The sequence below is a fragment of the Pteropus medius genome, unplaced genomic scaffold (assembly GCF_902729225.1).
Source record: "Pteropus medius unplaced genomic scaffold, Ma_sr-lr_union100, whole genome shotgun sequence".
Taxonomy (NCBI): Eukaryota; Metazoa; Chordata; class Mammalia; order Chiroptera; family Pteropodidae; genus Pteropus; species Pteropus medius.
In genome coordinates, this window is record NW_024342474.1 from 8,763,533 (window position 1) to 8,785,712 (window position 22,180).

General features: G+C 43.9%; 1 protein-coding gene across 1 annotated transcript; it reads left to right on the plus strand.

Moving 5' to 3' along the window:
• The first annotated feature begins 10,058 nt into the window (after window positions 1-10,058).
• DYRK2 (dual specificity tyrosine phosphorylation regulated kinase 2) lies at window positions 10,059-21,974 on the plus strand. Its single transcript, XM_039865947.1, has 3 exons — window positions 10,059-10,515; window positions 11,090-11,238; window positions 18,248-21,974. Exons 1-3 carry the CDS (start codon window positions 10,467-10,469, stop codon window positions 19,853-19,855), a joined length of 1,806 nt encoding a protein of 601 aa, XP_039721881.1. The 5' UTR covers window positions 10,059-10,466; the 3' UTR covers window positions 19,856-21,974.
• The last annotated feature ends 206 nt before the right edge of the window (window positions 21,975-22,180 follow it).

Below are 22,180 nucleotides of genomic sequence, written 5' to 3' on the forward strand. Positions count from 1 at the left end.
AATATATTGGCTGATGGGAAAGGACTGGTTCTGATGGGAATGAACAAGTAGAAGGAGAGATTTTCATTATGATTAAGGCTAGTTTTCATAGTCCTTTCTACAACTCATTTTCTTCATCATTCTATAAAGAAATCTTCACTGAAAAGCAAGAATATTGAGCGATTGAATAGATTTGGGGGAAATGCTTAAGCTCAATTCGTTTGGATCCTGTGATAGCCTCCAAGCTAGCATAGTCTAATCAGGCCGCTGGACCCTTGTACAAGTGCTGTGATTCCAGAGGGGTCCAGGGAGAGTTCCGTCTTCCAAGGAACTTTTTCAAGAGAATTGCCCTACTCATATAGATAGATTTGGGGAGATAAGAGGGTCTTCATTATTTTTTTCTAAATTAATTGAGAGAACAGATAATCCCAGAGTGGAGCAATACCTTAAAACTCTTATCAGCTAACGCTGTCGGCGAGACAGTGATTTATTTCTCTCCTCTCTTCTCCTCTCCTCTCTTCTCTCTTCTCTTCCCTCCTTCATCAGCCCCCCTCTCCCCGTCTCTTTTTTCCTTTACAAGGGCAGGGAACTCAGAGAGCGAGACCGTAAAGTAATGACAGAAGTTCCAGAAGTCTGGAAAGGGGATGATGACCTGGAGATGTGAGAGTGTCACTTCATTCTGCCTATTGCTACCTCCAATTCCCAAGAGATCAAGAGAGCAGCTGGAGTCTTCAAATCCCTTTTCGTATGGTCTCACCAGTGACAAATCAAAATATCCTCAGGGATTTTTAGAGAATTAAAATACATTATCTATTACCTGAGATTAGCAAATGAGTTAGAATTATAAAGAGGAAGGATCATTTTAGTTAACTTCGCTCACACCCCCATTTTATAGATAACCCCAGATCCTTTCAGGAAACATTTAATAACTAGGGAAAAGCTGTGTGAAAGGTATGGAGGAAAAAGCGAGTTTGAAACTTGGCTCAAGGGGAAAGAAGTTGATGAATGTGTCTTGTTCACTTACCCATAAATTCAGCAGGCCTGCCTTTGCAAAATTTGGGGAGATTTGCTGACATAGAATTAGAAGAGGCAAGCCTGAGGCTGGCAACTGCTTTTGAAAATTTGGCCCTTCTCACAATTAAAGAAGTTCTCATTTTGTTGTGGGCTGTGGTGTAGGTTCCAACTAGCTCTATGTCTACTCAGTGATTTCTTTGGCTCTTTGTAAAGCCTTGTAAGATTTCAGGATATTAGTGTTTCCCTCTAATTCACTCTTCATAAACGGTCCTTTTAGATACCCTTTGCTACCAGTTAGCTCCACAGAAACTCCTTTTATTAAAAAGAAAAAAAAAAGTGGGGAAAAGGAGTTTTTCTCTTTTCCACTGCCTTACCAAGATAGAGAATATTATTTCTTTTAAGAGTGTCATCATACTACTTTACTTCTGTTTAGTAACTGTGGGTTACAAATATTTATTTAGGCATCTAATGGGATTTGTGTTCTTGATCCACTACAGCTTTAGATGAAGGTGTGTTTTGGTCAAAGATTATGTTGATTTTTCACATCTCAAGGAGGTAAAACTCACCAAATACCACGTTGTAGACACTTATGGGTTAGTTTCAAAGATCTGAACTGGACAGTAATTTCTCAGTGTTGGATAACATTTCTTTACCAAGTTAGATTATCAGCCAACATTCCCATTTACAAATAGGGTGGTGCTTGACTGAATCAGATCAGAAATGTGTAATTCTATTCCAGTTCATTTATTTGATAGAGCATTTCTTTGCATAAGTCCCCTGGATCTTGCTTCTTTTTCCCCCCAGATGATATCCTAGTAGCTCTGCAATTAGAGGAAGTAATTCTGTTCAACAAAGATAGGCGCAAAACAAGGGCCGAGCTGGGAAACAGCTTTTTGGAAACAGACAGAAAGCAAAACAGGAAGAGCCCCTGCATTCTGCTCGAGTTGAGTCTGCTGATGGCAGGACCGCTGTAGAGGGAATGTCTCTTCCTTTCCATTGCCCAGCCATTGAGGAGAGTGTAGCAGTACTACCAGAGAAGCTGAAGGTGCTATTGTTAGGTCAGATATACTGGGTGGTATCCTCCATGCCCACTGCAACACAGAATTCGCTCTGGATGGGTAAGAGTGAGCTTTGGCATCAGATTTCCCTGAATTCGAATCTGTTCACTGTCCATTTCTAATAAGTCATTTAACCATTTAGAGCCTTTATTTCCTCGTCTCTAAAATCAGGATGATAACATACCTACCTCACTGGGTTGTGTGAGGAGGATTCAAAGAAATGGTTCAGCCAAAACAGCACAGAGCTGGACATATGATTCAAGGAAAAAAACAATCGAGAAATTCTTTTCTCTAAAGTAGGTAACATATGAAATGTTTTGCAGGTTCCTCGGTAGCTGTGGATTAGGTAAAGAGGAAAGGATAATTAGAACATTGGCATGAGAGGAGAGAGAAGGCAAAACAGACTGAAATGGAACAACCCCAGTGAGAGGGACAATAAAGAGTTCTAAATGGAAAGAGGCAGGCCAACAGCAGAAAGGAACTTTAGATAAGGTGAGCCCCGTGTATTATAAGAAAATCATTTGATTCATTTGATTCTGGCATTCTAGTCCTACTTCTGTGTTTGGTTTTCTCATCTTTATCCCATGCTTAGCCTCACATCTTATCATCTCTCTCTTCTTCCCTATAAAAATTTCTAGTTCCTCCCTCTTCTCCTTCCTTATTCTTATTCTCTCTCCAAACCCATTTTCTTGCTCTTTAGTCTTACCAGTGCCTTCACTATGATTTATTTCTCTTTTGCTCTCTCTAACTTGCCAGTTACTTTAATTTTTGTCCCTTCCAGGACATAAGACTATTTTTTCTTTCTTCAAAAGCAATCTTCTTTTTACTAACCACTTAACACATTCCCTCTTAATATCTATCTTCTTTACATCCTTTATTATCTGCCCACCGGTAGTTCATTATTTCTTGGCTAATTTTTATTATTTGTGCCAGTTGGAGATGCCAATCAAGGGCCATTCACTGCACACAAGCTAAATACAAGTGTTTGCTTACAGGCTCTTAGGTTTTTTGTATTTCAAAACCTTCATTAGAGAACATTGCTGTGTAAACAATGGGCCTGTCCAATATCATCTTATGAGCGATAATTAACAAGCACAACGTATTGTCTATAATGATATTTAAAGTGGTTTTTCTTCAATCAAAGATACTTTGGAATACAAAAGTGTTAAAAATTGTCCAGGACTATTTAACAACAATTGCTCAAATTATCCACTTGCCAAACATGATTTACCTTCCTTTGCCAAGTCAATTGAAGACAAAAGTGGATTTTAAGCTTAGATTATATGCTGATTGTTTACACTATCTTAATGAGCCACACGTGGTCAGCCCAGACTTTAATCTGAATAAGAGTGTAGATGTGCACACATGTAAGACTTGATGGAAAGCAGTTCCCCAAGGACCTAGGGTGGTCTAGATTCTGCTATGAGATGGCCTTGTTGGTGGAGAGGACTCACTTCTGCTGTCATAGGCTCCTCCTCCTTTCCATTTGCTTGAGGCAGAGGGGCTCATTTATTACAGTAGGATAGAAAAGAGAGAATTCATGTTCATACTTTTTTGTGAATCTGGTTCAGTTCTTTAAAAAAGATCAGAATTAAATCAGTTTTGAGGAAGCCACAGTAAGAACTTATCCCCAAAGTCCCAACACATCAAAACTTACTCATTATGTGGCATGTGCTTTTAGGAATACCTATTCCTTCATCTCTGAAATGGAGGAAATTTTATAATAATTTAGTTTTGAGGAAGAAAAATTGTCAGTAGTTGAAAAATCTGGGTTCTGGCCCTAATGTCCCCTCTCTACCCTTATCTGGGGCTCTGGGCATAATGCCACTTTGCTCTTTTCATCTCGTTATTCTCATTCATGAAGTACGTTTGCCCTGGGCATTAGGGTACGTAAGGTAACCAGAGAACTAAATGATCACATAAATATGAGGGGCTTCTCTGAAAAGTTCATTTCATGACATGAAATATTATTGATGGTAATAATGAGATCGAGGCAATCATGGCAGCGACCTGGTCAAATCTCTTACCTAATGCTGAAAGCAGCAACTGTACAGGTTCTAGAGCCAGAGTACTTGCCTTGTCACGTCTTAGCTGTGTGACCTTGGGCAAGCTAGTTAACCTCTCTTCAGTTTCCTCATCTCTAAATTGAGACTAATAGTAGTCTCAGGATGATTGGGAAAATTGCATTAGTTCACATGGGTAAAGTTCTCAGCCTACTAACTACATTCATATATAAATGCCTTATATATGAATTAGCTATTTTTTTGAGGATACTTGGGCGGCTACAGTGTCACCAAGGGCTCATTACCTTTTGGGAGGGCCCCTTAGCCTTAGACCCTTGCTGCCTTCTTTCCATCTAACCCAAGTCTTGTAAACCCTCAGAATCAGAGTCAGTTTAGTATCTTTGGGTTTCCTTGAACGGGCAGTGCTATACTGCATCAGACTCTTCTGAACTTTTCTTATATCAGCCCTACATCTAAGGGAGACTGAAAGTCGTATCCCTGGACTTGGCCTATGGAGGCCTGGAGACAGAGGGTCCAAAGATGCAGGACTGGCTTATACCTCTAAGATGTATGGGACTTCAGTGCCCAGGGCTGCCTGGTGAACTGGGGCATTGATCATTCCAGATCCTGTGGGTGTGCCTGGGTGTTCTTCATCTTCATCTCTTTATAATACCTTTCAAAAGCAAGGTGATGAAAGGAGTGGGGGTCTTCATTTTTTGCATGTTCTTTCACTGGCATACATCCCTTACTTTAAGTTTAAACATTCTGTTCATAGCATCAGTCAGAAGCCAGTGTATCAATTCTCTCCATAGATGAAACATCAGTTAATAAAACTGGGCTACAGTACTATTATTTATTTATAATAGCTCATTTTCTCTCTGAGTGATTGATAGATCCTGTCTACAGACCACTGGGAAAAGACCTGATGAGGGAATCTTTTTGGATTCCAAGATTTCACAACCTGTTATCTTTTAATTATGTCTCATTGTAGCTGATCATTTTAATGAGCTTTATTGCAAAATGTCTAGATAAGCATCTTTAAGAATTGTATGCTTCTGAAACCCAAAGGTAGCAAGGAAAACACCTGGCCCTTCCATTATTTCTGACCTTTCCCCACTTCAAAGGCCCCTCTCTTGGCTTCTAGAGATAGCCAAGAGATACTGTCAAGATAAACAGTATGTGGCCCTGCCTCCCTGTGGTACTGCCCTCAGATGCTTCTGGAAACCACCTCCAAACTTGTTTTTTCTGTCTCTACTCCACCCCACTCCAGTCTCTCTAACACTCTGCAGCTAAATTGATCTACGTTCCTTGCTTAGTGCTTTCCTCAGATCAACTCACTGCTCAGAAGTCTCCAGTGGTCCCTAGTTCCATCCACACCAAGTGAAAACTCTCTCTGGCTTCACTGAAGCCCATGACCTGGATGTGCCCCACTCCACTACCTCGATCTTGTTTTCTAGACTTTCTCAGTTCCCATCTCTAGTCTAGGGGCTGTTTCTTCTGCAGTTCTTATTCCCAGTTCTCTCTCTTCGTTTGTGTTGTTCCCTTGGCTGGAGTGCTTTTTCTTCGGCTTGAGAGAAGTCTGCCCGTTTTTGGAGGCCCAGATTAAAGACCTTCTCCAGGAATCCCATTCTGACTCCTCCAACATACACAGATCCTCCTAGCCCTCTAGAGTTATATGGCATTTAGATTCCATAATCTATATTACATAGAACTTATATATCTGTTTTCCTCTATATCAGTTAGGATCTTGCAGAAAACAAAACAAAACAAAACATGGCACAATGAATTTAATTAAAGGAATATTACAAGAGTACGGACAAGGTGAAGGGAAATCAGCAGGGGAAATGAAGCACCATAGCACTAGCAACAACAAGAAACCTTTATCACCTCTAGGCATGAAGGGGAAAGGAGACTGAATGATGTTCAGAACTCCAGGTAGCTATAGCTGCAGGAAAGGGCTGCCTGACAGAAGCTGAGATCTTCAGTCAGGGACATAGCTGATCTATGCCAAGCTGACCTGGGGGAAGCCTGATCTCATTGCCCTCGGGCCCTTAGGTCTCTTGCCAAGAGCTTTCACTGGCTAAATCCAACTAGAAGCTAGTGGGCAAGGGAGCCCACTAATGCCGTTGGTGAAGCCTTCCGTGGCACAGAGCAGGGTGGAAAAGACTGGATCTGAGGGAGCAACAGGGAAATAGGCCGATCACCAACTTTCTAGTGGTATAGAAATCTTTTCCCAATTTCCATACCGGCAGGGGCTGCAAAGGCAAATGCAATACCTAGTGGCTATTTGGTTATGACTTCCATTACCCCCACATCTGAGGAGGTTACATTCATGGACTTCAGGCTATAAGTTTCATATTCTTTTCTAGGTGGTTTCTAGACCTTGGTGATGGACACATGGAAGGTACCATCAGTAAATGGTACTCTTCTAAGGGAAGTTAGGCTCAACTTACTCACAGGTCTGTGTTACTCAAAACGAGTCAGCTCCTTCGTAATTTTCCTAGTTGCTTTGAAAGATCTCGTACCTTGTTTTTACATTTCCACAGCTGGTAAAGTTTCAGATAATTCTTAACCTGTCATCCATAACCTTAATTTTGTAAAGATAGCGGTACCACCCCTCTCCCTGCCACTCCCAGCTTCCTCTAATCTGAATTGCTTACGCTTCTCCCAAAATACACTGTGCTTTCTTATACCTTGGTGCCTCTGCTCATCCTATTCTGCCTAGAATGTCCTAGCCTGGCTTGGCTTACTGGCAAACTCCCAGCCATCTTTAAAACCACAGTATCTTTGATGCCAGACACAATATAAGTAGAGCTCATCACTGCTTCCTGTGTGCCACCATTGTGTCTCCTATGTGTCTTGATTTCTGCCCACTCACATCATTAAATATCTTGTCTTCCTTACTAGATTGTAAATTTCCTTACTAGATTGTTAATTTAACTGTGTAGCCCCAGTACTAATAGTGTTAAAAGTATGTTAGGTGCTTACTATTTATTGCTGAATTGAAGAAAGAGGTCCTCATAGATTTCCAGACTGAAGTCTAGCCCACTATATTTGAAGATTTGTCATATCCCCGAGGCCTAGCACTACTAAATTCTTAGTAAATGTTTCTGAGATAAAGGTATTAAATGAATGAATATGTTTTGAAACCAGCGATTTTTCTTGTTCATTTGTGATTTTCTCTGTAATCAATACTTTTCCTTGTGAAAAATCAACTTTCTTCCACAAGGCTCCATTTAGAGTTCCTCAAAGTTTCTTTCTCTCCAGTTCTGCCACATCATGCCTACCAACTTGTTATCTGAATCTGGATTTTCAAAACATACAGAACAGATGGAGTTTTTATAGTGATCAAGAACCAAAGAGCAGACTCTTACTAATTGAATGAACCCCTTTGGGAGGTTACTCTTCAACATCAATACTGGTCCAGTTATGTGTTGTGAAGATTAAACATGATAACATTTGTGAAAGGGTTTTATAAAGAGGTAAATGTACAATATAATTAATAATGATGCATTAGAATAATAAAGTTTGAGGGTAGTAACGCTTAGAATTTACCCAGTTCATTCTCTTTGAAAACTCAGGGAGTGCATTTGTACATCTTTCTATTTGACATTAATTCAGGTCGAGGTCATCAATATTTAACAGAATGAGAGAAATCCAAGCAACTGTAAATACTAATTTTGAGGTCTGTAAGAATATAATTTTGAGGGGGTCACCATTTGTAATTAAAATAGTCAGAGATTAGACTGATTGCAAATATTCTTTAAGGTCAGAAACAAAAACATATAAACTTGAAATTATACTTATCGTGTCATAAACAATATACTAGGGAAAGTTTCTTAAATGTGTATCTTTTTCTCTTCAATTTAAATTAATGATTCTTTGTGTCCCCTTGTAAAAAAAGTCAGTGCTTTTCGTCCTCATGTTTAATGTGTAGATTAATATAACTAATTTGGATTTTACAAACTATGACTTTCAGTGGTTAGCATTTTTCTTATTCATAAAAAAAGCAGTAGCAATGTAGCTTCTATCGAAGTATTATAAAAATAATTTAAGTGAGGGGTATCGTGTTATACCGAAATTACTTTTGCTTTATTTGTTTTTATTGGAACATCAATTAAATGGAGTATTAATTTAAAACAGGAAAATGGTATGATAGTAATTGTTTTGAATCAGAAAGAAGGACAAATGGTGTGACGTTCTTAAAAATCCAAGGTGGTGTAATAGAAAGCATAGTGAAATTAGTCTGGAAATGAGTTCTAGCTTCATCTCTGCTACTATATAGTCCCTATTCTTATAGTTAATTCTGAACACTAAATATGTGTCCCCGAGTGAATTTGAATGCAATAGTCTCTGACGATAAGCAAAGGGTTATATTTCTTTCTGGGGTCAAATCAGGCCATCATTTTTCTAAAGCCATATTATTGGATCGATTATTTCAACGTGGTTCTACTTTATTACGAGAACGCACCTAATTTTTTAGAGGGACATATTACTAGGCAAAATTGTACTCTTTGCCGTTTTCCCTCTGTCATTGACCCCCTATCCTTAATGCCCCTGTAGAAGCCATGGAGACTCTGAGAGGATCATACTCTCCTTTGGAATACTCTGTTTTTGACATTCGTACAAAACTGAGGGTGCTCTCTCTAGGAGGCAGAAAGGCTATGACAGTTTGCACACAGTAGGGGCAGTGGGACTCTGCAGGAGGTGGCCCCCTTCTGAGTCCGTTCTGCACTAGCTCAGGCCTGCAAACCTGGTTCAGCCAGAGGCCGGCAGATACCTGAGGCAGAGCATCATAGACCCAGGAAAACTTCAGAAAGCTGGCATATCTCAGGAAGGAGGTGCACAGCACAACTTTTTCAGTCCAGTCATCAGGAATTGCTCGCGACCCCTCCCCTTCCACCACCACCCCCCCCCAGCCCGCGCTCCTAACTGCTGAAGTGACAAAACCTGTGACCTTTGGGCAAAGGTATATGCCCCACACGCGACGGGGCTTGGGTGTGAGATGGGCAGTTTTCCACTCTGTAAGGGAAAGAGAGACTGTAGATAGTAAATTATAAGGGAAGGGAAATTCTCCACGTGTCATGGAAAAGAAGGGGAGAGGTTGGAGTCTTCGGGGACGAGAGGAATTAAAGGTGTCTCTTACCGCAGAGAGCTTAAACGAAGGTGTGTCTCTACCAGTGGCCGCGCAGGGGAAAGGCTCGGAGTTGTAAGGAAATGGGAGGTGTTTCTAATGTTTATTTTTGCCTAGCAACCCACAGCCGACTGCTTCCTCAGCAGCCGTCCACACGCGCCTCTCTGCCTCCCCTTGTCCTAGCGACTGGAGAGCGGTCACTTGGTGTCAGTAAATCGGGAAGGGTGTGTGTGGTGGAGGTGAAGGTGGGAGGGAAGCCCCCTCCTTCGCCCATGCTCGGGGGTCAGCGGGCTAAGCTGCGGCCCTCCACCGGGCTTGACTTACCGAGGTGACCCTCGCACAACTAAGTTATTTACATGATAAACTGAGGGAGAGGGGTGGTTAAGCCATTGGGACCGTGATGGGGAGCAGTATTGTTCGTGAGACGCCATTAGATGCGAAAGCAGAAAATGCATTTGTATTTGGGGGCGCGCATGGAAGGGGAGGGGTCTCTGCAGCGATTTCTATGGGAGGGAAACAGTGGTGGGTTGCGCTGTAGGGGAAGGAGGGGCGCTTACAGGGGCTGGAGAGGACGGGGAGGGTAAAGGTCTTTAGCCGGGGAGCCGAAAGCGGCTGAGATGGCCGGAGGGGAAGGCGTGGGGCGAGCCAAGGCCGCAGAGTTTTCCGGGGAGTGGAGGGGTGGCCACGCGGATGACTGGGTTGGGGGAGGGACTCCCGTGGGTGGCGGGTGGGGGTGGGGTGTACGTGAGCGTATGTGGCTGGGCTGGGGGGAGTCCGGGGCGGGGCCTGCACCCTCCGCGGCTGGGAGCGGGAGCGGGGGCGGGGCTGCCCTCCCGGGCCGCGCCGCGCGCGGGCGCCAATGCAAGTGCGAGCGGGGGCGCGCGCGCGCGCGAGCCCGGGAGGAGGCTCCCGAGTGACTCGGTCCTCGCGGCTCAGCCCGCTTCCCCGCGCCCTATGTGAGGGAACCGGGGAGGCCAGCGGCACAGGGGAGGGCGAGGCATGTGCACGGGCCGGGGGGTGCTGCAGCCGCCCGAAGAAGAGGAGGACGGCGGCGGCGAGGAGAGCGGGGGGCTCGCGGCGGCGGGCGCAGGCGGAGGGGATGCAGCGGACTGTGTGTGTCTGGCTGTAGCTGACGCGAGGCGGCGAGGAGGCGCCGGAGATCCGAGAGAAGGGCGAGCAGGAGGCGGCGGCGGCAGCCGCGGGAAGTAGCAGCAGGACGGGCGGCGGCGGCGGCGGCGGCGACGGCAGCCCTGAAATGCATTTTCCTCTCCAGCGGCCATGTTAACCAGGAAACCTTCGGCCGTCGCTCCCGCCGCCTACCCGACCGGTAAGGACGGCCGGGCCGCCGCGCCGCCAGCCCCCGCACGGCCCCCGGGCCAGCCCTCGTGGCGCGGGCGCCCGCTGCCTTCGGAACCCCCAGCAAAGTCTGCGCTGCGGCGGGGCTCCCCGCGGACGGCGCGCCCTGGCCCCGGCTCCGCGTATTGTCGCACGCGGGACCCAGGGCTCCTCGCAGTGCAGCCCTCCGGCCGGGCTGGGCCGGGGCCGCCCCGGGGCTTGGCGAGGCGGCGGTGCCCTCGTCAGCCTTCCCACCCCGCTCCGGGCCTGCCGCCGCCTGCAACGTGGGCCGCCCAGCCCCGGCCCAGCCCGGCTCCCCGCGGGGTCGCGAACTCGCGCGCCCAGGCCCGACTTAACTTTGCAGCCGCTGCCCCGCCCGTGGGTGCGCGCAGGGGCGCCTTGTCCCGGGCGTCCCTTCAGTTCCTGGACGCCCGCTTTTACTGTCCCCATTTCTCCCCCAAGGAAGAGCGGGGTTCGCTGTCCAGAGGGGCGGGGCGGGGCCACGGGGTCTGGGTGACTTTCTCCCCGCTGACCCTCTTTTGTCTCCTCCCGCGCGTGGCTCTCAGGCCGAGGAGGGGACAGCGCCGTTCGTCAGCTTCAGGCTTCCCCGGGGCTCGGAGCGGGGGCCCCTCGGAGCGGAGCGGGGACCGGCCCGCCCTCCCCCATCGCCTTGCCGCCCCTCCGGGCCAGCAACGCTGCCGCCGCAGCCCACACGGTGAGACCCAGCCCGCGGGCGGCCGAGGGGAAGGGATGCGGGAGGAGCCTGGGACAGAAACGGCCGGACTTGGGGTTTCTGACCCCCGGAGAAGAGAGGTCGAAGTGCGAATGTCTCCACGCCCCTGGCCAGTGGCCTCTCCTGGACGCCGCCCTCCGTAACTTGGGCGAGTCCAAAGCTGCTGCCACAAAGGAAGATTCGTAGCGTGGGCTCCTCACTTCCCCTCTGGAGCCCGCCCACCCTTGGGCTCCTCTTCCTCCGAACTTCCTCCTTGCCTCTTTCCTTCTCTCTTTCCTCTTTTCGTCCTTGCTTCCCAGAGCTCCTTTCCCTGACCGAGTAAACATCCGCCCTGCCCCCACGTTGGATAGTGGGTATTTATAGACACAGATACGTGTTTGGGGACGGCCAGGCCCTCCTGCCCAGAAAATCGATCCCCCAAAGAGCCTCCCAGGCCTGGCTCCAGCCACCGGGGAGCACCACCAATTGTCCCCCGCATGTGGAAGCATGTTTTATGAGTGCTACAGGTTTGAGCACAGCAGAAATTGTAATTAACATTAACAAAAATAAGAGCCACAGCAGCAGTCACAACAACAAGCCACCCTGGAGGATTCTGCAGTTGGATAGTATTCACAAGGAAAGGGCCAGCGTCTCTTTGGAGGTGGGAAGGGAATGGCACCTGCTCTGTACAGGGGTCCCTCCAAAAGGCCAAGAGGGAGGAGAGAGCGGAGCAGGACTGGCCGCTGCAGAGATTGGCCAGGTGGATTTGACTTCATGTACCTTTTCTTAGCTCCCCGAAATTGCCCTTGGAGGGTTACTGCCAGCTAGAGGAGGTGTGCACTTGGAGGAGGTGATGGTTTCCAGGGTCTTGTTACTAACTGGATCTTCCAGAGGAACTGCCTAAGATGGTTCTGTATGAGGGATGCTTGCTAGCGATTTGGCTTTGTTTGCCAAGTGAAAGTTGAAGTGTAGAAAAGGCATTTCTAGACTACAGAGGAGCAGCTCTGAGGGTAACGTATTATGGGAAAACTTGTTTACCGGGGGAGAATTTGCTAGAGGACGGCTAGAGTGGAGAGTCTCCTCTGAGACCTGGACAGATGTGTAGAAATTTCACGGAAAACGTTTTGTTGTTCTGATTTATTTCTCTCTCTCCCTCTCTCCCTCCCTCTTCTCCCCTTCTCTTCCCCTTTCCCCTCCCCCTCCTGACACTTCTAGACCCAGGGGCTAAGCATTCGCTACACTGAAGCTAACCTATGTGTATTGGACTGTTGATAGTGGAAGAGAATCTGTCAGGCTGGTTGATTCCTTATGTTATGGTTGAATGTTCTTGTCACAATGACATTTTAATTGAGGTCTTGCCATTGGTTTTAAGGGTTGGGCTTTATCTGTTTGGTTTGGAGTCACCTGACAATTCAGAAATGTAACATCCAGAGTTTTTTTTATTTTTTTTTAATGTGTGGATGTAATCACATGACTTGGTGTGACCTAGGGGAAAAATACTAGGTTTGCATCTGGATTCCAGTTTTATAAGGGTGTGAGCTTTACTTAATCAGAGCCTTCTTAAAATTGAAATGTGTAATGAGATTAGAGAAAACAAAAGGTGTCCCCTGGAGGAATAGCCCGTGATGGACTGGAAATGAAAAGATGTGAGGGTGCTTCTCAGGATTCCTAATGATGGATGCTTGTATTTTGCTGTGGTATCTGCCAGATTTACCTGTTTTCAACTTACGTTTAAACTTCAGTATGCTGTCGGTCATTAGAAGCTTGGTTTTGAAAGGTGACTTGGGGTTTTGATTGTTTAGTTTTGACTTTAGTTGCACAACATTGCAGACTTCCTAGAACAGGGAAGTGTGAAAGGACCACAGCATTTATCTGGTTCTACTCCTTCATTTTTCAGATGAGGAAACAGTTGGACAAGTTAAGTTGTTTGGTCAAGATTACCCTAGTCAATTCCTATTCAAGGCAGGAGCTAAAGCCCAAGGCCCTCCTGAGTCTAGCTTTAACGTACTGCTCGATAGTGCTAATTCTAGGAAACTGTATTAGTTTTATTATAAACGCGAGAACCTGTGCAGATCCATATTCCCATATGTCTGTCAGGTTTTTATAAGTTTTTAATTTCACAGAAGTTGCTTCTGGGAAGACCTATTTAACAAATAAGGGCAGAGGTGGAAAGAGCATTAATGAAAGGAAAATGATCTTGTCATAGGAGCCTGCCTGTATTTTCCCTTGTAAATGGTATAGTAGGTGGATAAATATATAATTATAAATATTATGAACTTTGTAATTTAACTAGTCCATTGCCCTTTTGTTCTCTATCTCCATGTATATATTATTGTACACTTAGCCATTTTGTTTATCTGTCCTAAAAGTGTACTCAGTAACTATTTTGATTGCCACTAGTTTTTTTTTCTTTTAGTGTTTTATGGGAGATGATATACTTTTTTTAAAAAAAATTTCCAAATATATTATTTTATAACTTTTAATGTTTAAGGCTCTCTCCATTTACTAACAAATGAAACAATTGGGATTAAAGGAGGATAAATATTCCCATAAAAAGTAGTAATATTTCGAAGAAGAAAAAGTGGACATTTGACTCAGGACCACACAGACCATCAGTGTGTTTGAGGAAGAGCTAAAATTCTAATCCTTTTGGACTCAGTTCTATTCCCCTAACACTATACAACATTTCTAAGATAAGTCTTAAAATACCCAGAAATATTAGCACAGTGAAATATCTGCTGTTTTCCATTGTATTATTGGAAGAGATTAAAACTACCAAACAGGTTAGACTATTGTTCTTAATTTTTAAAAAGAGTTTTCTTTTAATATGCCATGAGATCTTACATATTTTTTAGCACAAAAATATTGCGTGGTCAGAGAAGGCTTTTGTAGGTCTCTGCATTTTAACCCATACATTGTAGGTATCTAAAATTGTGTTCATTCAGTTCATTCAGTGTCTCTTTTTAAATGTGACGGCACTGTGCTAGGTAGGCATTAGCAAATATGGATGAGCCACAATCTCAGACTTCAAGAGGCTGAGTGAGAGAGGTTTTTAGTATCCAGTTTCTGATGTATTTGTGGTATATGCATTGTGGAAATGTTTTTGCTTTTTTAGGATTCCCTCGCCTCCTTTTCATAGGTCAGTTAATTGTGCTTCTGAGTTTAGTCGTGATTTTAGAGTCCTATAGTAGTTGAGACTCAGGGTCCTCCTTTACTGGAGCCTCTCAAATGAATCTCCTTAATCTGGAAAGTTTTAAGATACCACACATTGCTCTTAGGTGTTTGGTTGATTTGTCTGCGACACGTACTTTTTAACTGCTGTCATTTGTCTCCAAGTCTCCCCTGATACACTGCAAGCCTAACATCTTGTGACTCGGGTCACCGGGGACAATTACCAGTTCCCCCGGGCGTTAACTTCATGTTTTCTTATGAAGGTACCAAGGCTCTTCTCAAGAATAACTCAGAGAGGTGGGAGTTAAGGATTTATTGACATGCCCTTTTCCATTCAACAGATGTTTATCATTGGTATTTTAATAAGGTTTAAAAGATAAGAGGTACTTTGCCCCAGAATTGCTCACAGCCAGATCGGTACATCAGGTGTTAAAACAATGACAGTAAAATGAAATAAGTGTTCCCAGAGGACAGGAAAGGGAAGGTTTCACCGAGGAGGTGAGGGTCGAACTGCACGTTGAAGGGTGAGTTGGAGTTTACCACGTAGACATGGTTAGGGAGAGTCAAGCAGCATTGGGAAAGGCTGATGATAACAGCTTAGTGCTATACTAAGTACTCAGTACTATACTAAGCACTTTATATATTTTACTGTATTAATCCTCCTAAAAGCCCTAATGAGGTAGCTTTGTTACCCTTTTTTACAGATAAGGATACTAGTGCAGAGAGATTAAGTACATTGCCCAAGGTCACAGAGTAAGTGGTGGAGCTGGGATTCATTTCCCATGTGTCTAATTGAAAATCCCTGGACTCCTAACCATTATGAGATAGGACCTCACCAAAAGCAGAGGAACATAAAAAAAGCATGGTGTTTTCAAAGCCCTTAGGGAATCCAGCTTTGTTACTCTCAGAGAGAATAGTGAGTGTCGTAGATGACGTTGGAAGAACTCGGCTCATTTAGCCTCTACGTTTTAGAATCTCCTATTCTTGCCTGTTAGTTCTTGTAATATCTGTGGAAATGGGTGCCATTGTGGGCCTCAAGCAAAAGCAAGGGAAATGTCAGAGTGATACTTTTGAATGGTAACTCTACAAGTACCATAGAAAGAAGAGATTTGAGGAATTTCAGATTTAGAACCAAGGGTACATGTTAGGAGCCTGCTTTAGTTGTCCCAGTAAAAGACAATAGGAGTGTGAGAGGAGACCATGTGGGATAGATAGAAATGACGAAGCTTAATGATGACTTGGGAGAGTGAGGGGGAGACATGGAGAAGGACATCCAGGCTGTGTGGAAGTGAAGCCTCTCGTTCATCAGAAATTGAGGGTTAAGGGAGGAGGAAATGGTTTTGGTAGAAGAATCATGAGTTGAGTTTGAGTTGCCTGTGGGAAAGGCAGCTGATCCGTAGTTGACACATGAGTCTTGAGCTCAGGAGACAAAGATTGGGCAGCTCTGAGCCAGAGGTGTAGTTATGGCAGACGTCAGCCCATGGGTGGTCGTAGCTGTGGTCACGGTCAACCAGGGAATGTGAAGGGAGTGAGAAGCCATGAGAGTTGAGGCTTTTGAACCCTGTGGAACCTTTGAATCTACCTATGGGTAGGTGAATTAATAGTTAATACTGTGGAGGAGACCAAGAGAAGAAAGGAAGGATCAAGTATTGGCAAGCTCTCTTATGTGCTAGTCACTAAACTTTTGTGATTGTAATTTAAATTATGAAAACATTAAAATTACTATTGCAAAAATTGAAGTTAGTTTCAGATGCTCGAAAGGTTTTACTTTGTTATCTTTTAGGAATTCCTAAAGCCCCAGTGTTAATTTTGTTTCTGATGAAACCTCATGCTTTTTGTAGCATGTGTACTGGTAATGTAGGTTTCTCTTCTGATATCTCTCCATGCTGCCCCAAAGAGAATGTTTCTGTAGAAGAGATATATTTCTAATTTCAGGTCCTTTTATTCCCTGGTGCTTGAAAGACCACAGCGGAGAAGAGAGGTACAGAGAGTGAGGCTTGGGAACAAAAGCAATGGACAATCCTGTACTACTTTTATAAATACCCAAGACTTTCCTAGTTCAATTTTGTGGACTACTCTGCTTTTGGCATAGAACGAAGCTAAAATAACCTGTCTAGCTACCCTTACAGAAGATAAGTCCACTTAGCTTGTAATATCTTCTATGAGTTTAATAAAATGGTTCAACTAGAGAAGTCTTCCAGAAATCTGTCTAAGAAATAAAATCCCTCAATCTGTGAAATGACACTTCCAACAGGCTCAAGTACTATATTCTACTTAGTCTTAGAAGAATGCAGAGAGAAATCTCATTCCTCAGATGGTCATTATGCATGCCTTGTATCAGTTAAACAAAATTTAAGGTCTTAGAATTTCATTTTATAATCTAGGTGGTCACCAAAACATTTCCTGAATTATTATATTACCTATTCAGAGCACTTCTGTACTTTTAGTGGTATATAAAGCCCCCAAATTGGGATTTAGGTGGCAATAATAGGAAAAATACTGATGGCATAGGACTTCAGTTAATTGGTTTTAAGCCCGTAGAAGGTAGGGACTCTGTCACATAATGTGGCTAGACCTCAGTTATTGTTGGTAGAATGAATGAGATAGTGAATGACAAATTGATCTTTTAAGATTTCATATAAAAATCACCTAGCAGGATGCTTTAAGACTTGTGGGTGGTTGTCTGAGGTGGCAAGAATTTCTAACTGAGAGGGGATCCTGGCTGTGATTCCTCTTCCACCCCTCACCTCTTTGCAATAATAATGCAAAAAGATATCCCACGTAGATTCTCAGTAGAAGGCCTGGGGTGGGGGGGTCGGGGGAGGGGCTGGGGTTGGCTTACATAGTCAGTTTTGTTTAGACAGGAATGTTCAGGGATGGCATGTGTGCCTGAAAATAGAAATCACTACTTTGTATTCCTTATTGGAAAGCTGAGTATCCGAGCAGACTTAAGAGAGCTGAGCCATTGACCAAAGGAAGGCCCAAAAGAATGACGGTTGGTTTGTCAGGCCGAATGGCCTTAAATGGTCATCACAGCCGGAGAAGGCCAGAAATTTTAAAAATAGGTTAGGGGTTTACAAGATGCTTCAGTGCATATCTACATGAGAATTTCTCAAGCCCAAAAATACAGTTTTCTTTGCCACTGGATCATGCATTTTTTTAGGTGTATTCAGTTAAATTTCCAAGTAGTGAAGACCGACAGTGAGTATACAAGGGTTTTCAGAATTGAGCTAGGGTAGAAAGAGTAGTCAACACGGTAGATGTGGTCCCTGCCCTCATGGTAGTAAAGGAGCTACTAGATGAAGTGTGAAAGGTGCTATGAGCTGGGGGAGGTGCAGCCAGTATAGAGTCTGTGTGTTCATGTTTTTTCTGTATCCTGTTTCATTTTGATATCAAGTGTGGATTGAGTGGAACGCCTGTGATGTGCTAGGTCCTGTGCTAACCGTTAGGTATAGGATGAACAAGAACGACGTTCTCTGCCTCCGTAGGGAACTTGCTCTAAGGACCCTGAGTATGTATAGCAATCTGCTTGTCTGTTGAGTGTAGCATTTATGGGGTCTTTTTTGCAGGATCCCAAGTTTCGTAGCCTTACCTAGCCGACGAACTTCTTTTTCTTTTATTTTGGCAGAGACTGTCAGCATCACGTCCACCGTCCCTCTTAGGGTGTTACTGAAGTCCCTCTTGAGTGCACAATTCTCTCTGTTTAGTCACCTGATTCTAACTATAAATTCAAACCAAATTAGATTTTCTAAAGATGGGGTTGGAGGCTGACTTATCAGAGATTCCATTCGAGTAGACAGACCCTCTTCCATTCCATTCATGTTTCTTTTTCGAATTCCAGATCGGCAGCAGCAAGCACACAATGAATGATCATCTGCATGTCGGCGGCCACAGCCACGGACAGATCCAGGTGCAGCAGCTGTTTGAGGATAACAGTAACAAGCGGACAGTGCTCACGACGCAACCAAATGGGCTTACAACAGTGGGCAAAACGGGATTGCCAGTGGTGCCAGAGCGGCAGCTGGAGAGCATCCATCGACGGCAGGGCAGCTCCACCTCTCTGAAGTCTATAGACGGCATGGGGAAGGTGAAAGCCACCCCCTTGACACCCGAACAAGCAATGAAGCAATACATGCAGAAACTAACCACCTTCGAACACCATGAGATTTTCAGCTACCCTGAAATCTACTTCTTGGGTCCAAATGCAAAGAAGCGCCAGGGCATGACAGGCGGGCCCAACAACGGTGGCTATGACGATGACCAGGGATCCTATGTGCAAGTGCCCCACGATCATGTGGCTTACAGGTATGAAGTCCTGAAGGTCATTGGGAAGGGGAGCTTTGGGCAGGTGGTCAAGGCCTATGACCACAAAGTCCACCAGCACGTGGCCCTGAAGATGGTGCGGAACGAGAAGCGCTTCCACCGGCAGGCGGCAGAGGAGATCCGAATCCTGGAACACCTGCGGAAGCAGGACAAGGACAACACCATGAACGTCATCCACATGCTGGAGAATTTCACCTTCCGCAACCACATCTGCATGACGTTCGAGCTGCTGAGCATGAACCTCTATGAGCTCATCAAGAAGAATAAATTCCAGGGCTTCAGCCTGCCTTTGGTTCGCAAGTTTGCCCACTCCATTCTACAGTGCTTGGATGCTTTGCACAAAAACAGAATAATTCACTGTGACCTTAAGCCCGAGAACATTTTGTTAAAGCAGCAGGGTAGAAGTGGTATTAAAGTGATCGATTTTGGCTCCAGCTGTTACGAGCATCAGCGTGTGTACACGTACATCCAGTCCCGTTTTTACCGGGCTCCGGAAGTGATCCTTGGCGCCAGGTACGGCATGCCCATCGACATGTGGAGCCTGGGCTGCATCTTAGCAGAGCTCCTGACCGGGTACCCCCTCTTGCCTGGGGAAGATGAAGGGGACCAGCTGGCCTGTATGATTGAACTGTTGGGCATGCCCTCTCAGAAACTGCTGGATGCATCCAAACGAGCCAAAAATTTTGTGAGCTCCAAGGGTTATCCCCGTTACTGCACTGTCACGACTCTCTCAGACGGCTCTGTGGTTCTCAATGGAGGCCGTTCCCGGAGAGGGAAACTGAGGGGCCCACCAGAGAGCAGAGAGTGGGGGAATGCACTGAAGGGATGTGACGATCCCCTTTTCCTTGACTTCTTGAAACAGTGTTTAGAATGGGATCCTGTGGTCCGCATGACCCCCGGCCAGGCTTTGCGGCATCCCTGGCTGAGGAGGCGGTTGCCAAAGCCTCCAGCGGGGGAGAAGACAGCAGTGAAAAGGATAACCGAGAGCACTGGTGCTATCACTTCCATTTCTAAGTTACCTCCACCTTCCAGCTCCGCTTCCAAACTGAGGACTAATTTGGCACAAATGACAGACGCCAATGGGAATATTCAGCAGAGGACAGTCTTGCCAAAACTTGTTAGCTGAGCTGAGTCCCCCCCCAATGCTCATAATTTGAAAGATACGATGTTGCTGAGCCTTAGTGGGTTGAAAAGGAGTAGCTCAGACCTGTTTTTATTTGCTCAATAACTCGACTCATTTGTATCTCTTCAGCACTTATTTTAATGTAAGAAAGTTTCGTTTTGTTTTTATAAAATACATGGGGACAATGCTTTAAGTTTTTATACTTTCTGAAACTTTTTGTGTTCTAAAAGTACGATGAGCCTTACTGTATTTAGTGTGGCAGAGTAATAAACATCAGTGGCAGGCCATTGATTACTTCATGACTGCCATGCATTTACAGATTGGTGTCAAAGACATTCACTATGTTTTTATGGTTCATAGTATATTATCCCCAAGGTGATTGCCCTCGAAGGACACCACCCCGCCCCTTGCTCCAGGTTCATGCACAGGTGTAGCATGTCCTTCTATTTTCCATAAGTTATCTGGGTGGTAGTTATGATGGGAGAAGAATGGTTAGGACGAACATGATATTCTAAGAAAAACTGTACCTTAGTGATTTTTTTTTTCTTCTAAAGTCGTGCTCAAACAAAATAAAACCCCCAAGATTTAAATGCCCAGTTTAGCATTCTGACATTCTCAACTTGGTCAAGCAGACCTGGTGGGTAAATGGAAACGTGTGTGTTCCTCCAAATTATCTAATACGATCAGCGAGCTGTTTTGTAAAGCCTCATATTACAGAATTGGTCTTGCACCTAAATTTAGAAATGTGTTCTACAAACTGTTCCTCCCTTCTCTTTGCTTTTCTCCTCTCTGCTCCTCTTTTACCACACATCTGTTGCTTGCATTTAGCTTTTTTTCCTTCCTTCAAATAGATATCCCAGACTGTTAATACAAAAAAGAGACATTTCAGCTGTGATTTTGACCATCATTTCATATTCCAAATTAAAAAAAGAATAGCAGCCTAGCTACTTAAGATGGGGATTTCCATAGTTCCAAAGAAGGTTTAGCAGATTAGCTGAGTTCCCACTTTTCAGGTGTCACTGTAAGGTTCTCTTAGCCTGGGAAAGTATCAACTCTTTCTTTAAAAGGAAAGGGGGTTGAAAATCCTTTTGATGAACAGAAGTCACTGTGCCTGTTCAGTAAGGCCAATTTTAACAACAAATTTAAGGGAAGAAAAGTTCAACCTCAAGTTAAATGGTTTGACTCATTCTTTGCATTACTAGAAAAGCCACAGAAATTGCGTTCTTCTGTTTTATTTTACTTTCTTTTGAATTGCACTGATTGTCTTCGTGAGAATGACACTTTACCTGGAAAAGTAAATGAGAGTTAAAGTAAAAGAATATTTTCTTCTCTGAATAATAATTATTTTCACAGTGGAAATTTCAGTATTTTATCACTAATGTATGAGCAGTGATATATATCAACTTCAAGGCACGTGGAAAAAGTTTTTTAGTATGTGCAATTTAATATAGAAAGATTTCTGCCTCTTTGGAAATAGGTTTGAGTAGTAAAAATTAGGATAAATACTCTTTTATATGCACAGATATTACTGTATTGCCTGTAAATTGATTTACAAGTACTTAAAGCATGGTCCCCAGTGAGGCCAAGAAAGTTTCCGGTTAAGTTCTTTTAATAGTAAACCTGCAGTTTCTCTTACTTTAAAAAGTAGTTTTGAACAAAACTCTTTACTTATCTTGAGGCTTTGTCAGTTGATGATGGAGAAAAATGCTCAGGAAATATTACAGATATTTGCCAAAAAACAGTAATAAGATTAGCTTATTGATGAATAGTGATGTTGATATTTGCTTTACTATTTAAGGGTGTTACCGATGAATTAATTTGGACTTCTGTATTTAAAAATTATAGCTTTTTCCCTTAGTCAAATTCTTTACCATATTGTACACATTTCTGTGTAATCTGTGGAAGTGCAATGTGTTAGTAATTTGCATTTTAAATGATACTCATGTGATAATACCCCTAATCAGCGGCTTACAGAATCTAAAGATTATGTATTTATTATTAAAATTTTGGCTTAAAGGCATAAGAAATGTAAAACTTGGTGTGATGGCTTTGTAAAACCACAAGCCTCTTAATGATGGTTAGCTTCTTTAGGTCATTAAAATAAACAAAAACATAAAGCCTATTTTCCCCTTGCAATGCTCTTCTTCCATACCACACTCATTTTCACATTTAGGTTTAAATATATGAACCTGAGCCTGCCATTAATAAAAATTCCCCTGTAAAATGACTATACATGTGAAAATTTATAAATGGACTAATACTAGTTGTCTTTGCCTCGCCACACAAAACTGGTTCTTAAGATGCCAACAATGCATTTGTGACTATCTT